Source organism: Populus alba, chromosome 15 (assembly GCF_005239225.2).
Source record: "Populus alba chromosome 15, ASM523922v2, whole genome shotgun sequence".
NCBI lineage: Eukaryota > Viridiplantae > Streptophyta > Magnoliopsida > Malpighiales > Salicaceae > Populus > Populus alba.
The window spans coordinates 6615746-6636748 of NC_133298.1; the positions used below are offsets into that span (position 1 = coordinate 6615746).

Below are 21003 nucleotides of genomic sequence, written 5' to 3' on the forward strand. Positions count from 1 at the left end.
TAAAACATATTTTGTGGTAGTGCCTCCGTAGAGAAAAACTCAGTATGGATAATTCAAATGGTCACATTAGTATAGTTCATGACGGCGGCAGTCCGGTGACAATTTCCTCGTCAAAGCACGTAAAATGGATAGTGAACAGCGAGGAGTGCAGCGATCTTGGCAAAATCATGCACCCGAAATGGTAAAAGGGGAGGAGCACTAAAGATTAAGTTCAAAAAACACCATAAAGCTTGCCGCGCCCTGCCTATAACATCGAATATTGTATGTTCAAAATTCTACCCACAGTTGGGGCAAACGTTCAAATAATACATGTAAGAAAATAGTACAAGATCTATCGCTGTCTGTCAGGTTGAGGGTGTACGGAAAGAATTTCTATCACGCATCGAATTACGAAACATGAAGGCGGAGGATTGGAGAGGGATTGTATAAATAATCACCTGTACTGCTTTAAATATACTGTACAGAATCTCCCCCATGGTCGATTAGATTACATGATTATTAAGCCAACACAAGCTCCCCTTCTTCTTGCGCTGTTTCTTGCTGCTCCGGTTGCCGTCCTTCCCGGTAGGGAAGAAGAACGCGCTTTATTTCTTCTGCACTAAGTGTTTCATACTCTAAAAGAGAGTTTGCTAATGCATGTAATGCCATCTCGTGCTGCAAATAATCAAACAAAAATGTCAGTGACTGCTAGAATTTGCTTTACAGAACTTCAAAAGGTTACTTTAGTCTATTCAAGCACTCAAGGCACACAGAAGCTATTTCTTCAAGATACGACAGGACAACTTGAATAGAAGGTTCAGCGTAAGAATGGCAGGGCACTCAAGGGATCTAATTCTAGTAAACTAGAAAGTTAACTATCAGCAACGAATCTCATGTAGTGAGGGTACATGGGAACGACAGCAGAAAGATTTTAACTGCTGACAGATTCATAACTCTCCACCATATGATGATGTTCAAAAGGAACTCTTTCCAAAACAATTCTAGGTGAAGGAGCTGGACAGAGAATATTAGGGGCGTTTCAAAGTCTCTTGTCTAACCTCCATTAACATAACGTGCCCAGTGCACATTTTACCAAGGGAAAAAACAACAAAAAGTAATAATGCCTGATCGTGGTGGATGTGTCCTCTTAAACAATACTGAATCATATGAACAAACCTTCTTTAGCAAGGCTTTCACACGATCATATGCTTCTTTTAGGAGTTTCATGACCTACAGAAACGACCAAACAGATCACAATCATTCTGAAACCATGACCAGGGATTCACAAAAAAAAATTTCATAAACAAGACCAGGCATTCAAAAACATACTTCAGCATCAACACGTGACTGCAATTCTGAACTTGGTCTTTCTTTAATATGTATTGGTCCAATTGCATCGCTCATCCCACAATTTGATACCTTGGAAAGATGAAGATAGCATTGGAATGCATTTTGTGTCAATGGATTGAATCCAACTTAGATGTAACCATTTTACTCATTGTGGTTTGGGAGCTCTATAAACCAAAGGAAATGCAACTTTAGCATACAAACACATACCATATACTGCGCAAGCTCTGTAGCTGTGTGAAGATCACTACTTGCTCCAGTGGTTACATGGTCTTGACCAAATATGAGCTCTTCCGCAACTCTTCCTCCCATACAAACATCAAGCCGAGCTAATAACTGCTTTTTGCTAATTGATGTCTCATCGCTTGAAGGAAGCTGGGTGACCATTCCTAAAGCAGATCCTCGTGGCATTATAGTTGCCTTGTGTATCGGGTGTGCACCCTCGGTATTGAAAGCTACAATAGCATGGCCACTCTCATGATATGCTGTTAACTGGAAACAAGTGTAATAGCATAGCAATTAACAGTGATGAATCTCACTGGATGTTTCCAAGTAAGTTGAAATGCTGAAGACTTTATGCATGGCATGCAAAGGTCTCGTTTGCTTGCCATATATGATAATAAATTAATAATAAACCCCCTCCCCAAGTCTGTACAAACTTAAAATGGAAGTGGAACGAGACAAGATAGTTCAAGCTTAGGCCAATAGATTAAGAACTACAAAGATGGGTTCCAAGAATATGTAGCAAACTGTCAACCATGCAAGGAAATCATCCAAACCTACTACTCTAGAGATTGCCTATCGACTGATTTATACATACCTTCTTTGACTCTTCAGAAATGAACATTGTTTTCCGCTCAGTACCCATAAGTATCCTGTCTTTTGCAAACTCCAATTGTGCAGCAGTTAACTTCTCAGCGCCTTCTACAGCAGCTTTAATAGCAGCAATGTTCACTAAGTTTGCGAGATCTGATTGCAAAACAAGAAGCAATGGAAAAATTTGTTGGTAAAGTTGAATAAACTTCTGCGAGAAAACAAAATATGCAGCTTCAATCAAATGAACCACCAGCTCCATTGAAGCCTGGTGTGCCACGAGCAATTGTTTTAACATCTACATCATCAGCCATAGGCTTATCTTCCAGGTAGAGCTCCAGAATCTCTTGTCGGCCTTTAACGTCAGGATTTGGAACAACAATCTAAAAAGAGTTCTTGTCAGTCATATCACCAAGGATATTAATTCAAATAAAAAATAGATGACATATAAGCACATGGACAGAAACTCTGGGTTTGTCCAATCATTCATGTATTTATTTGAGTGAAACCATTTATGGAAACTCATCCTTAAACTCTATAACCTAGAAAGTAGAATTTACAAGTAGAACCACATGTGACGATTCAGTAAAACATATTCACCTTGAAACACAATGTCATTTTAACTTTCAAAGCTCAAAGAAATAATAGAGAATAATATAACATACATGCCGGTCGAATCTACCAGGCCTTGTCAAAGCTGGGTCAAGAATATCAGGCAAGTTTGTTGCAGCCATCAATATTATTCCCTGCAGAGGAAAAATTAAACAAGGTTAGAAAGGTGGCAGTGAACTGACACATTATATTACAAGCTTATCTATAGATACCTCATTTTGTTCAAAACCATCCATTTCAACAAGTAGTTGATGCAATGTCTTCTTTGTATGGCCTTCCCATTGTTTCCTTGTTGACCCAACAGCATCAATTTCATCAATAAAAATGATACAAGGAGCCTACAAAATGAAAAATGGTGTTAATCATACAATGAAAAGGAAAAGCACAGTATTAAGGCATCGCTATACAGCTCAGATTTAACAAAGTTTCAATCATGGATGTAATTAAAGTCAAGGTATAGATGATTCTCTTAGAAACTAACATATTCCTATTGAATTATAGACTCTTCTTTTTTTCTTTTCTTTTTTTAGCATTATACAGCTAGCTATAAATTTCATTAAACCAAAGCAGACAATTTGTATATTTGTATATTCCTATTGATTATTCACAGTTAGCTGACAAGCAGACAGGGAAAAGGATAACACCAATTTTTATACACATTCTTTGTGCACAGATCTCCAATATCATAACAAAAACTCCTTTATTTCAAGAAAATGCCCTCAAAGATGTCTATGCCTGTTGAAGACCCATTTTGTACGTCTAGGAAATCATGAATACATAAAAAAAACATAATGCAATGTCATGTACAGAAGTGCATATTTGTTCAGCCAGAAGAGAAGAAGACCTACAAATGGTTGCCAAGATGATTTTAAAATTTTCTCTCTGTTTTTGTTTGTTTCTCCCCTACTGAACGGCCAAAAAACATCACAGAACAACAAACCTTTTTCTTAGCTGCTTGAAATAAGGATCTTACACGCCGAGCACCAACTCCAACAAACCTGCAGTACAAAAAGTAAGATGAGACTTTTTCTTTTAATATGAGAATGCTGAAGGATGGGATTACTCCTAAAAGCAAGCTTAATCTTACTAGAAGATGGAGTTTCAATCGCAAAAATAGGAGAATTAGACATCTTCCCAAAGGTGAAAAGAAACAACAATCTAGTTCAAAGTAACAAAGCACTCCAATCCCATTGTATATCTATCCACTAGAGAGGTGCCAAAAAGACTATCCAATCCCCCAACAACTGCTTCAATATGAAGATCATCAGAAAACCTTGCACCCATCTCCATCCAAATGCACCAAGATATTGCAGTAACAGCACATTTCCTAAAATCTTATAATCTATCTACCTTCTCAAACCCACAAAAGACACCAACAAAAATTGTTAAACCCTCCTCCAGATCATGCAAAACACCCTAACAAATGCAAACAATCTTTGCCACAATCCAGCAGCCTTCCTGTCCAAGAAACCATCCATACTTGATACAATTGTTCAATTTAAAATGTTGCCAGAATGCTGTGGCCACTTTATTGTTGGATTGGCCATTAGGTGCTCCAGGAGAATCAAAGGACCATGATGGCATGGCAGTTTAACCCAATATCATCACTCAATTTTATGCATTAAAAAGCAGATTCTGCAGCTTCCCTGCAGCCTTTCCTCGTAAATACATGGCCAAATCATTGTCACCTCATCCTCTACCACCAGCAACTTCTTCTGCAACTTGACATGTTGAAGCTGCAGCTTTTCTCATAAATACAAGCCAAATCACTTCTTTCTCATTCTTTCCACCAGCAATTTCTTCAACACTTCACTGATTGCTACCAAACACAACCAAGTGAAAGAACCAGCTCATCTCTAGCTGTTTCTAGACATGCATCAACTACTCAAACATCATAGAGTGCTACTCAACAGACAACAGTTGGTGAACATGGCAGGGCCATCTCACCAGCACCCTACTGCATCTTTTCTTAATTCTTGCTGCCAAGTAAGATAGCTATCATATTCTCCACTTCTACCAGATATTAATCAGCAGAAAAAATGTAATTTTTTATTCCACTTAAAAAATTTTCCATTAATAATTAGAGCATAAAAGAACTTAGCTGCATTGTTTTCCCAAAGAAAAAACAGCATTGGTATAAGATACTATGTAAATTCTCTTTTTATTATTACAAGTAAATGAGGTAATCTATATAAGGTAAAGATGACTCACATTTCCTCAAATTCAGATCCTGCTCTATAGAAAAAAGGCACACCAGCTTCTCCAGCAATGGCCTTGAGGTTCAAGATAATACAATTATCAGAAGAAGTACATGAATATAAGCATAGATGACTAGTACTCATGACCATAAATTCAAAAAAGGATGAGCATCCAATAGGACATTTTGTAAAATACAATCTTGAACATAGGAAATGACAAGGTTGATTTGTTCCAGTGAGCATCCAAAAGAATCTATACTTTCTCTCAACACGTCATTTTGATATTTATGATCAAATGACACAAGGGTTGCTGTTTATTCATCACAAGCTTCAAAGATAGAAGTTCAATAACAGAAAATAAAAGTGGTCAACAGCTGAAGACAAAGTATCAAAGGACAAGAAATGCACAAGTCAAAAACCCATCTTAAAAAATATACAAGTAAAAGTTACCTTGGCAAGCAATGTTTTTCCTGTACCAGGGGCTCCTGTCAAAAGAATTCCCTGCATTGGAATGTTGTTAAACTCATGTTTTCAGAAACAAGTTAGCAGAAATAAAAGCAGCAATTCAAATTCTGAAGTAAAACGTCTCTTGTAATGAGTTTTTTACAGATAGAGAAAAGTACAACAAGAAGACGTGATAATAGTAATTGATTTCTCCAATGTACAGAAATGAGTGTGACTGCTGAATAGCAACAGAAAGGAAATGATTGAAGTTATTCATGACAATTGGAACACAAAACCTATCATTCTAGGCCAATATATGAACTATGACTAGTATATTCCACGCTATAGGGTTCATACAAAGTACACGAAACCACATGTTACGTATGATAACAAAAAATATTTTGCACAAACCTTTGGCAACTTCCCACCAAGGCGAGTAAATTTTGTTGGGTTTTTTAGATACTCCACTACTTCCTCAAGCTCTTGTTTTGCATCGTCACAACCTTTAACATCCTTAAAGGTTTTAACATTCTGCAAATAAAAGTTAAGACCAACCATTATATGCTAAATACAAGAGTAATATACAATAAAAGCATATGGCTTTCCAAGAAATAATTTCTCCAATCAAGCAAATGTTGGTTTGCGATAAAAGTTTCACCGCTAAACCAAAGTTCCCATTTTTCTTCCCTACTATTCCAACTTGATGTATCTAATCTTGCTTTATCTCCCTTACTAAGAGACACAGGAACAGGAACACATCCAACAAGTTAAACAAATTCTATTGATCTACTATCCACCCCTTAAAGAAATACAAAAAAAAAAAGAAGCAATCGTGTAACTGAAGGTAGAAGGATTCTAAAAAACACCCCCAAATACTTCAGGCACAAAATGTTCAAAACTCACTTTCTCTGGCATAACTTCTTTATTCAGCTCTTTTGGAGTATAAGAAGAACTTGAGCCAACTCCTGAAGCTCCTATTCCACCCAGACTCCCTATATACTTTTGAAGTGCAGCAGCACCCATTATCCTGAATAATGAATTCCGTATCTAATAAGGTAGAGAAATAGAGATGGGAATGGTGAAACAAAGTGCGCAGAGGAAATGCAAGACCTCGTACCAAACTAATCCAACTGCAACAGTGAACAAGATAGTTGATATAAGCTCTTGAGCAAACCGTGACTTGTTGGATACTTTTGGATCAACCTACCAAAAACCAACAGGAAAAAAAAAAAGAGCTTTTAGAAACAATAAGTTATTCACATTTATCTTCTAAAATCAAAAGCAGAAAGTATTAAACCACCTTGCTCCATATACAAGGTCGCCAGCACAATCATTTTTACAGTTAACTCTTACCATCACCACATGCAATGGCTGCTTTTCAGATATGCCAGGGTTCATAAATTGCTTATCTGTGTCCCCTGATGCACGCTGCTTCAATTCTTGCAACTACAGATTAAACATTAATCAATCAAATATAGTGCAGAAAACTGCGGCATCAAACATCACATATCCAACTAACCAAACGACAAACAAACATGTGCTTTAATCTACCAAAGCAGGAAGACTGGAAGGCTTTCCAGATTGTTCATCAGGAAGATAATCTGCAATAGAATTAGTAACCACAAGAGCTCTAAGATACTCAGCGACTCCTTTGCTATCCACTGCATGGTCTCTTTGTTCAAACCTCTTAATCACAGACTCAGGACTGCAAAAAAAAATTAATTAAAAAAAATCAGCAAATGAAAGACAGACAATCAAATTCACTTTTCATACCTATTTTTCAACAATCACACAAACACTAAACTAAAAACAGGAGGCTTAAAATTTAACAAGAAAGGGCCAAAACATGTTCCTCAATCAATTTCTAAGCATCCAAAAAGAAGACAGTATATTTAACCAAAAAAGTACTCTTAAAACTTTAAACAAACAGCCCATAAAATTCAATTCTTCTATAAATTTCTCATAAACCATACAGATAAAATTCGAAACCCCAGAGAAAAAAAAAAAAAAAAAAAACCCAGTAATTTTAATTAATGAATTAACCAATTTCTCATTCACCGAGCAAATAACATAGCAAAGTCGAAAATATAACAAACACCACAGTTCAATTCCTTTACCAATTTCTCAGAAACCAAACATATTAAAGCTCATAACTTCAACAAAAACCCATCAAATTCATTTCCGTTATCAATAATTCATTTACTTTATCAATCTTCCATAAAACAAACAGAAACCAAAGCTCAAAACAAACCCACACAAAATTATCAAAATCTAAAGCCAAACCTGTGCTTATTAAGCTCAACTAATAGAGCAGTCTGTTTTTCAGCATCTTTAGGATGAGCTTCAGCTTCAGCAATCAATTTCTCTAATTTCTTCTCTTGTTTCCAAAATGGCCACCAACTAAAACTAAACCAATTAGAAGAATAAGAACCCATTAACATCAACAATTTCTGAAACCCATTTTTCATTTTAGTCCATAACCCCATTAAAAACACCGCCACTCTTATTCTCCCATTACTATCATAAACCCCACCACCACCTTCTTTCTCCTCCACTAAGTTACCTCCCTGCCCTTCCTCCTCCTGCCTTCCACTCTCATTGCTCTCCACTACATCCACCACCTCTTGTGTTTTATCGGAATTTGAAATCGGAGGGACTGTTTCCGAAACAGGGTCAGCATTGTCAGGGTGCAATGTACAAGGTATTAAGAAAGGGCGGAGTCGGAGGTTTAAAGAAGGAGAAGATGGGGTTTTAGAGAGAGAAAGAGGGGAGTTGATGGGGTGGTGAAAGCTGCGTCGTTTTGAAGGAGAATAGAGAGAGAAAGAAGGTCTGCAAAGTAGGGTAGCTTGTAAAGTGATAGCCATTATTGTTGATAACGATGAAACTTTTAGGGTTTATGAATAAATCTATCAAAGAAAAAAAATATGGGTTCCCTCTCTATGGTTTTGAAGAGAGAGGGGGGAGTTTTGAGAACCACAAAGGAAAGGAAAGGAAGGAAAGTTATCTTATCTTTGAGCTTGGAATTGGATTTTGATTGAAATTGGCGCCGTCTTTTTTGTGTGATTGCAATCTTTTCTACGTTTATGTTTAGTTTGGTTTCTTTTTTCACTTTGGGTTGACCTTGGAAGTTGGAACTCAAACTATCTCCAGAGATGAGTTTTTTTTTCCCCTCTAATTATATCACATCAATTTTGCATTGCCATTTTTTCCAATGATTTGCTTTTTTGGAGGTCAAATTTGTTTTTAATGATTATGTGAAAATCATGTAAGAGCATTTATTTAATATTTTTAAAATAAAAGGACATTTTGAAAAATTGATCACAACTCAAAAACAAACGCACTTTCACTTCTGCGTATAATATTCCAAGTCATTAGAGTAATTTGTTGTCATTGTTTGATATTAGAGCTAGAATATGGCCCGCTCCAAGCTACTGGTAAAATTATTATTTTTTAATGTAAAAAAGTTATTTATATAATTATAAATTAAATCTAGATTATTAGATTATAATACTCGACGTGAGACCTGGAGCTGGAATTAAGTTGGGTGGACCTGGTAAACCCGATTGCAAACTTATTGACTTTTAGTTTTTTACTAAAAACAACTTTATTTTGATTTTTTTAAAAAAAAAAATTTGACCAATCCAATGACCTAATCAAAACTCTAAACCTAATTCTTAAAACAAATCAGGTTTTAAAACTATAATTTTAAGTTTATATGTTCACGTACTTATATAGTTATAATATGTTGTTTATATGACTTCTACCAACTAAAAGTATAGTTGTTGTTTATATTTAATAAAGAAAAAAAATTATATTTTGATCCTCTAGGTCAATTTTATAGTTATGAAAAATTACGATTCATATCTTGTTTCAATATAAAATTTTAATTTAAATAAAAATATCAAAACACTCTCACATATAATATATTAGAAAATTAGAAACTCAAACAAATATCATATCGAAAATTCCCTCTCTTCAAGCATTTTTTTTCTCGTTTTATATCATTTTCTTTATGATCTAAACCTAGATCAAAATCAAAATTTAATGTTTTTTTTAATTAAAAAGCAATTAGTCATGTTGTTTAAAAAGACTTAAAAAATAAAAACCTCAAATTGAAACTTAGGAAGCACCCTAATTTGTTTAATCATGTTCAATTATTTTAATCCACCCATTAATCTCTCCTTTAAACCCTAATTTCTTATCGGTCTGGTGTTCTGTCCTCAAAACTCATTTCTGCAGATGGTTGGTTTTTCACTCTTTTCAGATTTTCAGTTTAGTTCTGTGCTTAAAACGTTTCTTACATTTTATCAGGTACTCGGGTTCATCTTGTACCCAAAATCTTTACAGACAGTTCTCTTGCCCAAACATATGTTCTCGTTGCTTGAAAAATGTGGCGATGCAAGGATCACGGAAGTTATTTCCGATGGAGGGCCTGTCTCGACTCTCCATGTATCCAGACTATGATTTTAAGAAAGAAATGCTGTCCTACCTCATCGGTGGTGATTATTTGACGACATGTTTATTTCTAGACCATTTCCCTAGGGTTTTGTCAGTTTTGAATTGGTCTGTGAACTCACTACATTAATTGACAAGCTTCTCGTCGTCTTCTGAGCAAAATGTGAGCAAGGAAAGAGATGATGAGTTTTCTACAGCGTATGAGCAACTGTGTTTTGGCTTGTCCAAAGTGGCGTGGCATAATCAAATCCCAGAAGGGGTTGCGAGAAATTAAAATCTGAATCGTTGAGAGAGGGAATGGAGAGATAAAATTGGCTTGTTATGTAGTTATTGATGACAAAAATGAGTTCTGGTTCTAGAAATCAATGGCGAAGGATCTATAAGCTGCTGGCATGTCTCCTTAAAACTCTTGTCTTCGGATTTGTCAGGAGGGGGAGGTGTTTTTGCAAGCTTTGAATGATATGTCTTTGGATTTGTTAGTTTTAAGGGTTACTCAATGTGACGAAGACATCTAGAAAAAGACACAGAATTAATAGTTTGCCAGTTACAAGAGTGCTCTTTTTTTTTTAGCTTTCATCGGGATAGCAAGATTCCCATGGTTTGCAGGTGACGACGACGTCGAGTTGGCGGCGGAGAAAGACTCGGCATTCAGGCGAGCCGCCCGGTGGTGTACTGTAGCTTTCACGTTTTATGAAAACTAGAGCAAGATTCTCAAGTTTGTGGGTTTTATGTGGAATCCACTGTCATGGATCACGGAAGCTGATGCATTGATGGCCATAGTCATGGCAAGTGATGATGGAAGACCTCTAGATTGGCTGGACTGCGACTTTACCTGGTCTTTGCATGTTTGTTTGAAGATCCATCAATCTACAATCTGAAAAGTTAATTCTTTGGCACAATGAAAATCACATGTTGATAAAAGTTCAAAATTAAATAGCAATATATATTGCAGTTATGGCAATTTTATAATTTTAACATAAAAAATAAGAAAAGAGTATGTGTAGCATTTTCGTTCTTTTAACACAAAATAATTATTTGATCATTAAATAAAAAATAATGGTAATCATGTATATAATTTTAAAAAAATATTTTTTTTATTAGCAAGGATGTTAAGTGTTAGTGTGTATATAAAGTTTATATATAAACTATATTTTTTAAAAATATAGCTGGCAAGTGTAAAATTAATCAAACTCCATGAATAAGTAATTTTTTGAGTTTGTTAGGGATTGCAAATGAATCCATGAGAATGATAGTTGTGATTATTATTTAATATCAGGGAAGTTTGTGATCCTTCAATTTTATTAAAAAATAAAATTGTATAGATATCGTAGACTCTTTCTTGTTTTACCCTGGATTCACATGGTAAAATTATCATTTTACTATAATTGAGGTTAAATGGAGAATAATGGAGCTGGTTTATACATGACATCAACTTTCATTTAACCAGTTACTTGACACTTCATTCTCTCTTCCACCTAGAATGGTAATAATTATATTCATTTCCTTCCCATTTCCTGTCCAAATTCCGAACAAAGAATCCTTCCCTTTCCACCCATAAAAATTGAATGTGATGCCTAAGATGTGTAAAATTAAATTGGGCCACCTAACCAGAGCGAAATGGATCACAAATGGACAGGTTTAATACCAAATTGTATTTAGCAAACTGCTAATCAAGGAATGCTAAAGAGAGAGAAAAGTGCAAATAAAAGCAAGATCACAATCCACAGCCACTCCTCTTCAAGATCCTATTGAATGGCTGGTAATGTCCTCGGAAAACTCTTCAGTTCCTAGTGTCACCATATTAGTTTGCTGGCTAGAAAGCTTCCAGTGAAGAAAATCAAACGATACAGCCTCATTCGCGGGCACAGAAAGTAAAATATTTCTATCAACTTGCGCCCATTAACTTCCCAGTAATAAACAAATTGTGGCAGTCATAATATTTCACAATGGAATCAAACAACAACCACAGTTTACAACAATCCTTGAACCGAACCAAACAAAGGTGCCGGAGCTTGCTGTTTACATCGATCTCGCCTGCAAAATAGCTGAAGGTGAAGAAATGTTATGGGCACTTCAGCTTTGAAAGCTTGAGATCTCCGGTAAGTAACTGGTTTTCAACAGTGGTATTCTCCTCAGAATAGCTTGCTCCACTTCTGCAAACTCTTGGATGTGAAATAGATTAATAGAACTGAATAGAGTACTTGCTATTGCATATGATAAGGTCTGTATGGGGGCATTGCATGAGTATGTGGTGGGCCACCATGGCTAGGCATCTGCATCATTCCATTGCCCATTTGAGGTGGCATAGTTCCAGGTGGCACGTAAGGATTATTATTCATCTGGCCAGGCATGGAATTGGGTGCTGGTGGAAAGCCAGTGGCCCATCCAGAAGAAGGCTGAGGAATCATTGAATGCTCTGTAGTTGGAGCAAACTGAGCTCCAGTGTATAGATGAGAAGGAGGACCATGTGTTGCAACTGGCTGCTGCCCTAGAATTGAAGGCTGGGGGTTCACCATTACATTGTTGGGAATCGTGTAGTCTCTGCTCCTATCATTATTGACCTGTAATCAATGTACCAAGTTTTGAATAATACAGCCTGTGCTGTTTAAACTAAAGACTTAAAGAAACATCTCCGTGTATGTCTAGAATCAGATTTTCTCCCAGTTCTTTCAAAAGGATTAAAACAATTAGACAGAAGAGCACTGTGAGTTTATAAGAATGCGTTCACTATTATAGCGAGCACAAAAATGAAATTATATTCCCAAGGCATGGCTGGTTACCTTAATACTAAGATCATTATGGCGTGAGTATGAAAGGTGAAGCTTGCAAAATCCTCCATCATAGATGCAGTGTCCTTCCAATGCTTCCTTGGCAACAACAGCTGTCTGGACATCTGCAACCCATGGCAACATAGGAACAGCAATTTAGTATCTTCAGAATTACATGTAGAGTAACAATAAATCTGCAAGTCAACTTCGTTAAGGCAGCATTTAAGATTATTAACTTATTACTCATACTGGATTCCAAAATCTGGAAAAACATCAAGAAGAAAAGGAAGAAAAATACTAAGATAGTTTCCCCCAACTCCAGCAAAAAAGCAAAGGGATAGTCCAATGCCAATTCTTCCCTATAATCTTCATCCATATTTAGTAAAAACATCTAATGGGGAAAAAATTATGGCCAACACCTGAGTTTCGTCAATGGAAACTCATCAAGTCTTCCCTCTACTATTGACTATGTCCTTGCAAAAAAAATGTTTTGAAATTGGGTTTTCAAAAATAGTGGTACAAACTTATGCCATGTTACAGAAAGGTGATCAAACCACCTTAAAAATTGCAGTTTGTGACTTCAAACCTACTTTATGACTACATGGCCACAACCTCAAATACTCTCAAAGTTAGCTGTTGGAAACATTCCCTGAACAAATTCTGAAATGCAACTGTTAAATCCCAGGCATGTATAAACAAGTGTTTCAAGAGCAATAAGATTCGGGACATCGTGATAATTACACTTTTTGACGTCTTGATAATTACTCTATCTAATAATAAAAGTATTTAGATATTTGAACAATACCAGGGTATTGAATTAAAGCCTGAAGCCCACTGTTTTTATCAAACATGGCAATCTTCTGGACAGGACCAAAAGAAGAAAAGACCTAGCACAGCATTGAAGGAAAAAAAATATCAGCACTGAGGAAGGCTTGGTGAACTAGGAATTTCCACAACTGTTATAAGCAGTGTTTATACCATGTGTAAAACATCCAATGTGACAGCATACTGCATGTTCTCGATTGATGCAAGAAGAACATTGCTCTCAGGTTCTAGTTTTTTCCCATCAAGGCCCATGCTGAACTGCAGTGAAAAAAAAATCAAACTGAAGTTTTCAACTTTGATAACAATGCCTGCATGTGCTAACAGAAGTACATGGAATTGAAAATACATATTTATATCTGAAAACCATGGCATGGTTAATTGTCACTATATGCTTCTGTGCATAAGGAAAAAGTTGCACACAAGCATCTTACAATGAAAATGGGGCCATATGATGTTTATAATTGTATATTTTATCCTTGGACTCATTGACATTTTCTTGAAGTGATCCGTACATTTTTTTTATCAGCTTCATCCTTGTACTCAAGGTCATGTTTGGTTACTGTATCGAAATATAAGAGACGGAGACAGTGGGGGTAGATAAGACATGTCTCCTTATTCTTCTTGTTTTGAAAATACAGGAATTCACTCTAAAATTATCACAAAGACAGATTTATTTTGTCTCTGCCTCTTCAACCAAAAAAGTTTGTCTCCATTGTCTCCATCTTTTTTGTCTCGAGACAATAACCAAACGCCACCCAAGGGATGTTAGAAATGTAGTCCCTCAGTCGACCCTGGTTATTAACAGTGTTACCTTTCTGTTAGTTTTAAGGCAGGTATCAAAAGATAAGCAATAACAAAAAAATATATACATATTTAGTAAGAGGAAAATAAAGAAACAAGAATTTAAACATTTAGAAAAGAAAACATACCCAATTAAAAGAAATTAAATCAGATAAATTTAGTAAGTTGATAAGACAGAAACTAAAACAGGTATTCAGTAAATAGAAATACATGAAGATCCTCAACTACCAGTGTACCACCTCAGCCCAACCTAAATAACCACCATCGTGGCCCAAAATAAACCGCCTGCTGTCGTACACACCACAGCCATCCCTACCAGTAGTTCCCACAGAATCTAGGCCATCAAAATACCCCACAAAAACACAGTTCAACTACCATATCTCCACCAAGAAACTATTCACCAAAAAATTCTACTATAAAAGATACATGTACCCATTCTGTCTCCTCTAATTCAAAGATCCAAAAAAGATCTCAGGTTAACATTTTGGCACATTATTCATGGCAAAAAAGAAGCCATGTAGGAAGTCCTACATAGTGTGGACAATATTGTTGTTGCAAGCTCAAACCCAAATGTTGTCCTCATCAGTATTTACCAAAAAAAAAATCAAAGAAAACAAAGAAAAATCAAATTAGAAATAAAGAAAATTGTGAGAGGGTTATGTAATGGCGATTGGAGGCAGGTTTGTCAGAAGGAAAAGATACCCAGGTCAAAGAGACTTGGCCAAGAAAACTTTGAACACAAAAATCATTTTCACCACAAGTACCCATCCAGGCACAGATATGACGCCATAGAATTTTGATTTTACAGGCTGCAAACAAGACAGGGCATCCAATAGAGGACCTACTGGCCTTTAAGAGCCACAAATCTTGCTCTCCCCAGTTTGCCTTGATCCTCACTTCTCTCTTTTGTCAAGCTAGTGAAGAAGAAAAGTTGCCCAATCAAAGAGAAGTCGACCTAACCTTAGACGCCAACAGCACAGCAAGACTGCATCAGCGATGTGAGCGAATTAAGGTGGTAACAACAATTTGAGGAAGAGTGACAATAACGATGATGATGGGAGAGAGATGTGTTTATGAGGGAATTGGAGTCTCTTTTTTTTTTTTTTCAAGCAGTCATTTCTTTTATCAGATCTTTTTATAGCATTCTTCATTTTTTCTCCATCCTTATTAAATACATAAAAAAAATTTAATCATGGTTGTATATTTTATTTCAGGTGCTTCCCTTTCTCAAACTAACAGAAAAGTAACACTATTACTGATAGGGGTAGATATAGAGACTAAATTCTTTGTTTTCTAGAGTACGAGGATGAATTTAATTAAAAAAATATGGTAGAGGGTGATGTTAATAAATGTCAAGACAGCAGCACAATATATGATTAGCCCATAAATGAAGAAAACAACTGTATGCAAATGGGAGGCTGGGGCAAAATAAGGAAATGGAGCCACTATAACCCTTGTGAATACACCAAATGCATAATCACAGGTACTTTTAAAGAGAAAAATTCATAAGGCTTGTCATTATATGGAATTAGCAAACTGCCACTTCTTGAAGTGTGAAGTGTGTTTATAGCATCTTACCATTCCATTTGCATCTATAGCTGATTGTGCAACAGGAAGGTTCGGATTAGTGTAGTCCCTGAATCAACAAAAGTTCAAAAACAGAAAATCAGGAAAACAGGATGACAACAAGGAGTTCAAGCTACAAACAACATAAATAGATGAAATTTTAGTTTGGAGGACAAGCAGCACCACAAACAGCATGGTAACAACCAGCAAGACATGATTTCCAAAGCAAAAATACATTGCACATAGAATACCTGCAATTGTCAAGATATCAAAAAGAAAGGGCTAGGGAGTACCTGCTCCGATGGCTCTGAAATTTTACACTCAAATCTGTATGAGCAGAATATGCGATCCTAAGAGTACAGGGCCCAAGATGTTCAGGAAGCAGATAACTGAAACATAGGACAAGAGAAGTCACTAGATCATCAAACACAGACAGTTAAAACTAATACAAATACTGTGCAATTATAAAGCACATCAAAAGGACAGGTGTATTTATGAAGCATTTAATGTTCGTTCACTTATGGCCCGAGTTGACATCTTTTTGAGTGGAAACATTGTTTTCAGGCAAATAATTCTGTGGTTTTTTAAAGCTGTGTTGAACAAGGTTGAATAGGTTGTCACAAAGGTGACAGTCTGTCAAAAGTATAGCAAATTAGTGTTTATTTTTAATTCATCTACACCCATAACAGTTAGACTAAATAACATGTCAAACAATTAAACAACTGTCACCTAGGGATGTTTCTTCCATCCAGGGCATTTTTCGCAGAAGAGGCAGTTTCCACATCGGAGAATTGCACCAAAGCCTACAAAGACCACACACAAAATGAACTTGTGTGGAAGCCAAAACAAAGCCAAGATAATTTGTGGATAAGTTTTAACATATAGACCTGGAATCTATCCATCTTCTCAAAGGTAGTAATCTTATGAACAAACCCAAAGGCAGAAAATACCTGCATCAATGAAAATTTTCTTTTAAGAACTAGACTGGCACAAAAACAATCTTTGAACTAAGAAGGCTACTAAGATCCAATATCTGTAAAGCAATAATAACAATAATAAAAAAAAAAAAAAAAAAAATTACTACTGTACAAACAGGTAAAACCAGCAGTTTTGTCATCTACATATACTTTACATAACATTTATATCATAATTAAAAATACAATTCAGTGGAAAACTAGGATTATTCAAAATATAGATGCCATAGACTAAAGATCTCTGAAGAATTTTTTAAACTTCCAAGACGAAGCTAGGAAATCCTATAGGTGGTGCTACTGTGAGCTCAGAAATATCCCTCCCAAAAAAGCCCAGCCATAACCAATAGTATATAACAAGAACAGTAAGAGATCAAACATGTGTAGAAAACCATAAATGCTACCCATCAGAAAAGCCGGCTTGCATGGTTGTTGGCCACTTCACTTTATGCCAAGGTTTCACAGAATGAATTACTTTCTCGACTTCAGATTATAGAACTAATATGCAATTCAAGGGATCAAATTAATACCATTTCCATAAATACCAGCATGACATTACTCTGAACACCAACAAAAAACTGCTTGCATCTAATCTATGAATCTTTATCCAAGGACATTAAAAGTTGTTTCTATCCTCCACCATAAACAAAAACTTAACATCCTATGTATCTTTTTCCAAGAAAATGAAGTCATGGTTTTATCCAACCATTCAACATAAATAAAAAATTAGGATCTAAAATAACTAATCAACATTATGAAGCTGGCGTAAAATTGGACGCAAAATCCTAATTTTTCAAGGAAGATTTTTAAAAAACATGAATAAATTATATAGGCTTACCCTGTGTATACACAAAACAACAGAACAATATGCATCATGAACAAGAAAAAACCTCTAAACTTATCACAGATCATGCAGAAATTAAAGGTAGAGGGTAGCAGAGGAGAAAAGAAATGAAGCATCCTAAACTATTTTTATGGTAGCAATAGGAAGTTGAGGAGGAAGAGTAGGGAGGAAAGAGGCAGTGTTAAGGAAAGGAGAAAGGAGACAAACACACATGCGCCTTTCTCCCAAAGCACTAAGCTGCCATCGAAGATATTCCCTTGACATGGGCCTGCTGATCCATTCAATTCATGTCAAACAAAAGCTATCCAAAGCATGACAAACTACAACCTAAGAACAGAATCGACAACATCCTCGGGAGAATACGTTTTTACCTCTTCTAACTACAATTTTCTTACCAGGTGCAAGACATCAATGCTGACCAAGCGTGCATCTGCCCCTTCAATGGAAATCAACAACACATTTCCGCCAGCATCAGCTGTCGTTTTGTTGTTCACTATTTCTTGCCTATTAGAATACTGCAAGTAAACTGTCTTCCCTCGAACTTGAGCAGGCTCTGAGGATGATGCATAATACGATATCATTGCAATAGCTTGATTCAGATCCGCCTAAATGAACACCACCAAACAATATTAAGAATAACAAAAAAATTCTCAAGAACCAACAAGAACCGAAAACCAATTACACTCACAAGTTCAATGAAAGCTTGATTTCTATTCGGTCCAACATTACACTTGGTATTAACAACATTACCAAACGGCTTCCCAAGCTCAACCAATTCCTCTTCAGTGCACTCCCATGGCAAGTTTCTCAAATGCAACACCTTAGATGGCGGTTGGGTAAGACGGAATTGCGACTGACTCGATACAGATGACATTATTCCCCCGACTGACACTACACTTCAATAATCTGTATTCCCTCCAAAAATGCAACACAGAACCCCATATCAGAACAGAAATTCTCCATAAAAAACATCAATTTTCATTTTTTTTTTTAAAGTACATAATAAAACAGGGATTTATGCCCAAGATGAAATTAACATAGTTTTTATCTTCCACTAGGTAATGATGTCAAGAAATAAAACTTCGACGAAATTGTAACAAAAGGCAGTGCCTTTCTAAGTGAAAACTTGAAGAATAAACAGAATTGAAAAAAACCCATAAAAAAAAAGCAACTTTAATTCATAAAACAAATAGTTAACACACAAAATCACATTAACAAAATTGGAATTTGACCAATAATAAAGAAAGAGATTCCGCGATTGTATATTTTTTTTCATTAAAAGATTGTGCGTAGTTTGTTGCAATTACTAAACAGCAACTACAACAACAACAACAACAAAAAATTGAAGAATATTAGTAGTGAAATACCTCAGAAAACTCACAGAGCGTAACTATTGATTTTGCGATTATTTTTATTTAGGGTTTCGCAGAGAGAAAAATCGATGCACAACCTTTTGCGGATGATTTTTCTATTTCTGCCGACGGGTCGGTATTAAGCTCCGTAGATGAGACTTGAGAGTACTAGGCACTGGAAGAGTAATATGATTGGAATAAAAGGGTAAGAGAGTCACGATAAATTTTGATGTAGGGTAAAAATGTCCGTGCGAAGAATTTGTTTAAATTACCATTTCATCATTCACAGATGAATTAGAAATATTAAACGTGCGTTCTCTTTCTCTGTTTGCGGTATAAAAATATACAGTAAAATATTTGATAATTATAAAATATATGTTTTATATTGTAGTATCTATTAAAAAATTGAAAAATTAAGTTTCAAATGTAATTTTTATATGTTTTTTTAACCAAATTTTGTAAAATATTATTTATTTTTGTATTTCAAAAACATTTTTTGAAAACATTTGATAATTTTTTATTTTTTTTTCTTTACTTTAAATTAATATTTTTTTTAGTGTTTTAAATCATTTTAATATGTTGATATCAAAAATAATTTTTTTAAAATAAAAATATATTTTTAATATATTTTGAAGTAAAAAACACTTTAAAAAGCAATCGCACCCACATAATTACCAAACATTTTATATATATTTTTTGTTGCACGTAAATCTCAACCATAATTTTTGCCATACATTTATCTAAATATAACTAACCACACATAATCATATTTTTTAAAAAAATATATTTTTTTTCAAAACACAACCACAAAAGCTATTTAAAAAACAAACACAATCTAATTTTATTACTGAATTATAAATTTCGTTAAAATTGGAATTGAAATAGTTAAAGTTTAGTTTATTTTAAGGATCAAATAAAAAACTCTCTTATTTACTAATTTAATTTTTAACTATTAATAAATTTTAAGCACCTAGACTGTTTCAAAATTAATTAAGATTTACGTTTTTAAACATACCATCCAAATTCACATCTCTAAATATGCAAAATTGAAAGTTTGTCTGCCCCTTGATGAGTTACACTACAAGTTTATAAATTAATATTTTATGAAATATTTCCAAGATAATTAAAATTATTTAATATTAATTATTAAAAGAATATTTAAAAATGTAGCGATGGTAGCGATAGTTGTTTTTTTAATATATATATATATATATATATTAATTTTAAAAAAAAATTATTTATAACACCAACAAATAAATAATAATAATAATAATAATAAAAACAAGATTTCACATTCATTTCTAAAAGTTATATCATTGACTCTCTACCTTTTTTATGAATTGATATATCTACGAATTATTAATGTTTTTTTAAAAAATATAATGTCTCGGCCTACAATTGAAGTGTACATGGGCCTTGAAGCATAATTTAAACCCAGCTGGAACATTAAAGAACTCTAAAATATGTAGGATAAAAAATATAATGTCTCGGCCTACAATTGAAGTGTACGTGGGCCTTGAAGCATAATTTAAACCCAGCTGGAACATTAAAGAACTCTAAAATATGTAGGATATTCATTCGTAGCTTTGTTTTTTTTTTTTTTATAGCAATTTTTTTTATTGTAGCAATTTTTTTTTTTGCTTTTGTTTTTTTTTTTTTACATGTTTTTTTTCCTTTTTTTTTACCCAAAATTAACTTCTTCTTCTTCTTTTTTTCTTTTTTTTAATATTTTTTTTCAAAATTATCTTTTACTAATTTTTTAAAATATTGAGCTGGTTGAAAATTTAACTATGTAGTTTTTTTCTTTAAAACATTGTGAATTGCTACAATATTCTCATACATTGTTTTTTTTATGATTTATTTATTCTATTTTTTTTCAAAATGGTATTTGTAGATTTTATTTTTTTATATTAAGTTGATTGGGAATTTAACTTTGTAATTAAAAAAAAACAATATAAATTGTTACAATGTTTCTCATTCATAGTTTTTGTTTTTCTGTAGTGTTTCCCCATATATTTTTTTAAAAAA

General features: G+C 34.5%; 2 protein-coding genes across 4 annotated transcripts; both read right to left on the reverse strand.

The window, feature by feature from the left end:
* Positions 1 to 205: 205 nt before the first annotated feature.
* On the reverse strand, positions 206 to 8475 carry LOC118057186 (ATP-dependent zinc metalloprotease FTSH 11, chloroplastic/mitochondrial). Of its 2 annotated transcripts, XM_035069688.2 has the most exons (17): positions 7677 to 8463; positions 6945 to 7098; positions 6747 to 6839; positions 6511 to 6596; positions 6297 to 6420; positions 5805 to 5924; positions 5400 to 5450; positions 4963 to 5024; positions 3692 to 3749; positions 2964 to 3089; positions 2805 to 2885; positions 2393 to 2522; positions 2147 to 2295; positions 1537 to 1818; positions 1309 to 1398; positions 1156 to 1209; positions 206 to 654 (listed from the first exon to the last, which is right to left on the reverse strand). In XM_035069688.2, the coding sequence occupies exons 1-17, from the start codon at positions 8255 to 8257 to the stop codon at positions 499 to 501; spliced, it is 2397 nt and encodes a 798-aa protein (XP_034925579.1). In that variant the 5' UTR covers positions 8258 to 8463; the 3' UTR covers positions 206 to 498. The 2 variants fall into 2 exon arrangements, with proteins under 2 accessions (XP_034925579.1, XP_034925580.1); XM_035069689.2 differs by lacking the exons at positions 1156 to 1209; positions 1309 to 1398 and having other exon boundaries at positions 7677 to 8475.
* Positions 8476 to 11676: 3201 nt separating this feature from the next.
* Positions 11677 to 19148, reverse strand: LOC118057185 (polypyrimidine tract-binding protein homolog 2). Of its 2 annotated transcripts, none has more exons than XM_035069685.2 (11): positions 18991 to 19148; positions 18312 to 18529; positions 18019 to 18228; positions 16696 to 16758; positions 16538 to 16611; positions 16102 to 16197; positions 15821 to 15878; positions 13595 to 13699; positions 13422 to 13503; positions 12629 to 12741; positions 11677 to 12409 (listed from the first exon to the last, which is right to left on the reverse strand). In XM_035069685.2, exons 2-11 carry the CDS (start codon positions 18495 to 18497, stop codon positions 12053 to 12055), a joined length of 1344 nt encoding a protein of 447 aa, XP_034925576.1. In that variant the 5' UTR covers positions 18498 to 18529; positions 18991 to 19148; the 3' UTR covers positions 11677 to 12052. The 2 variants fall into 2 exon arrangements, with proteins under 2 accessions (XP_034925576.1, XP_034925577.1); XM_035069686.2 differs by having other exon boundaries at positions 18312 to 18538; positions 18991 to 19144.
* Between the last annotated feature and the right edge of the window lie 1855 nt (positions 19149 to 21003).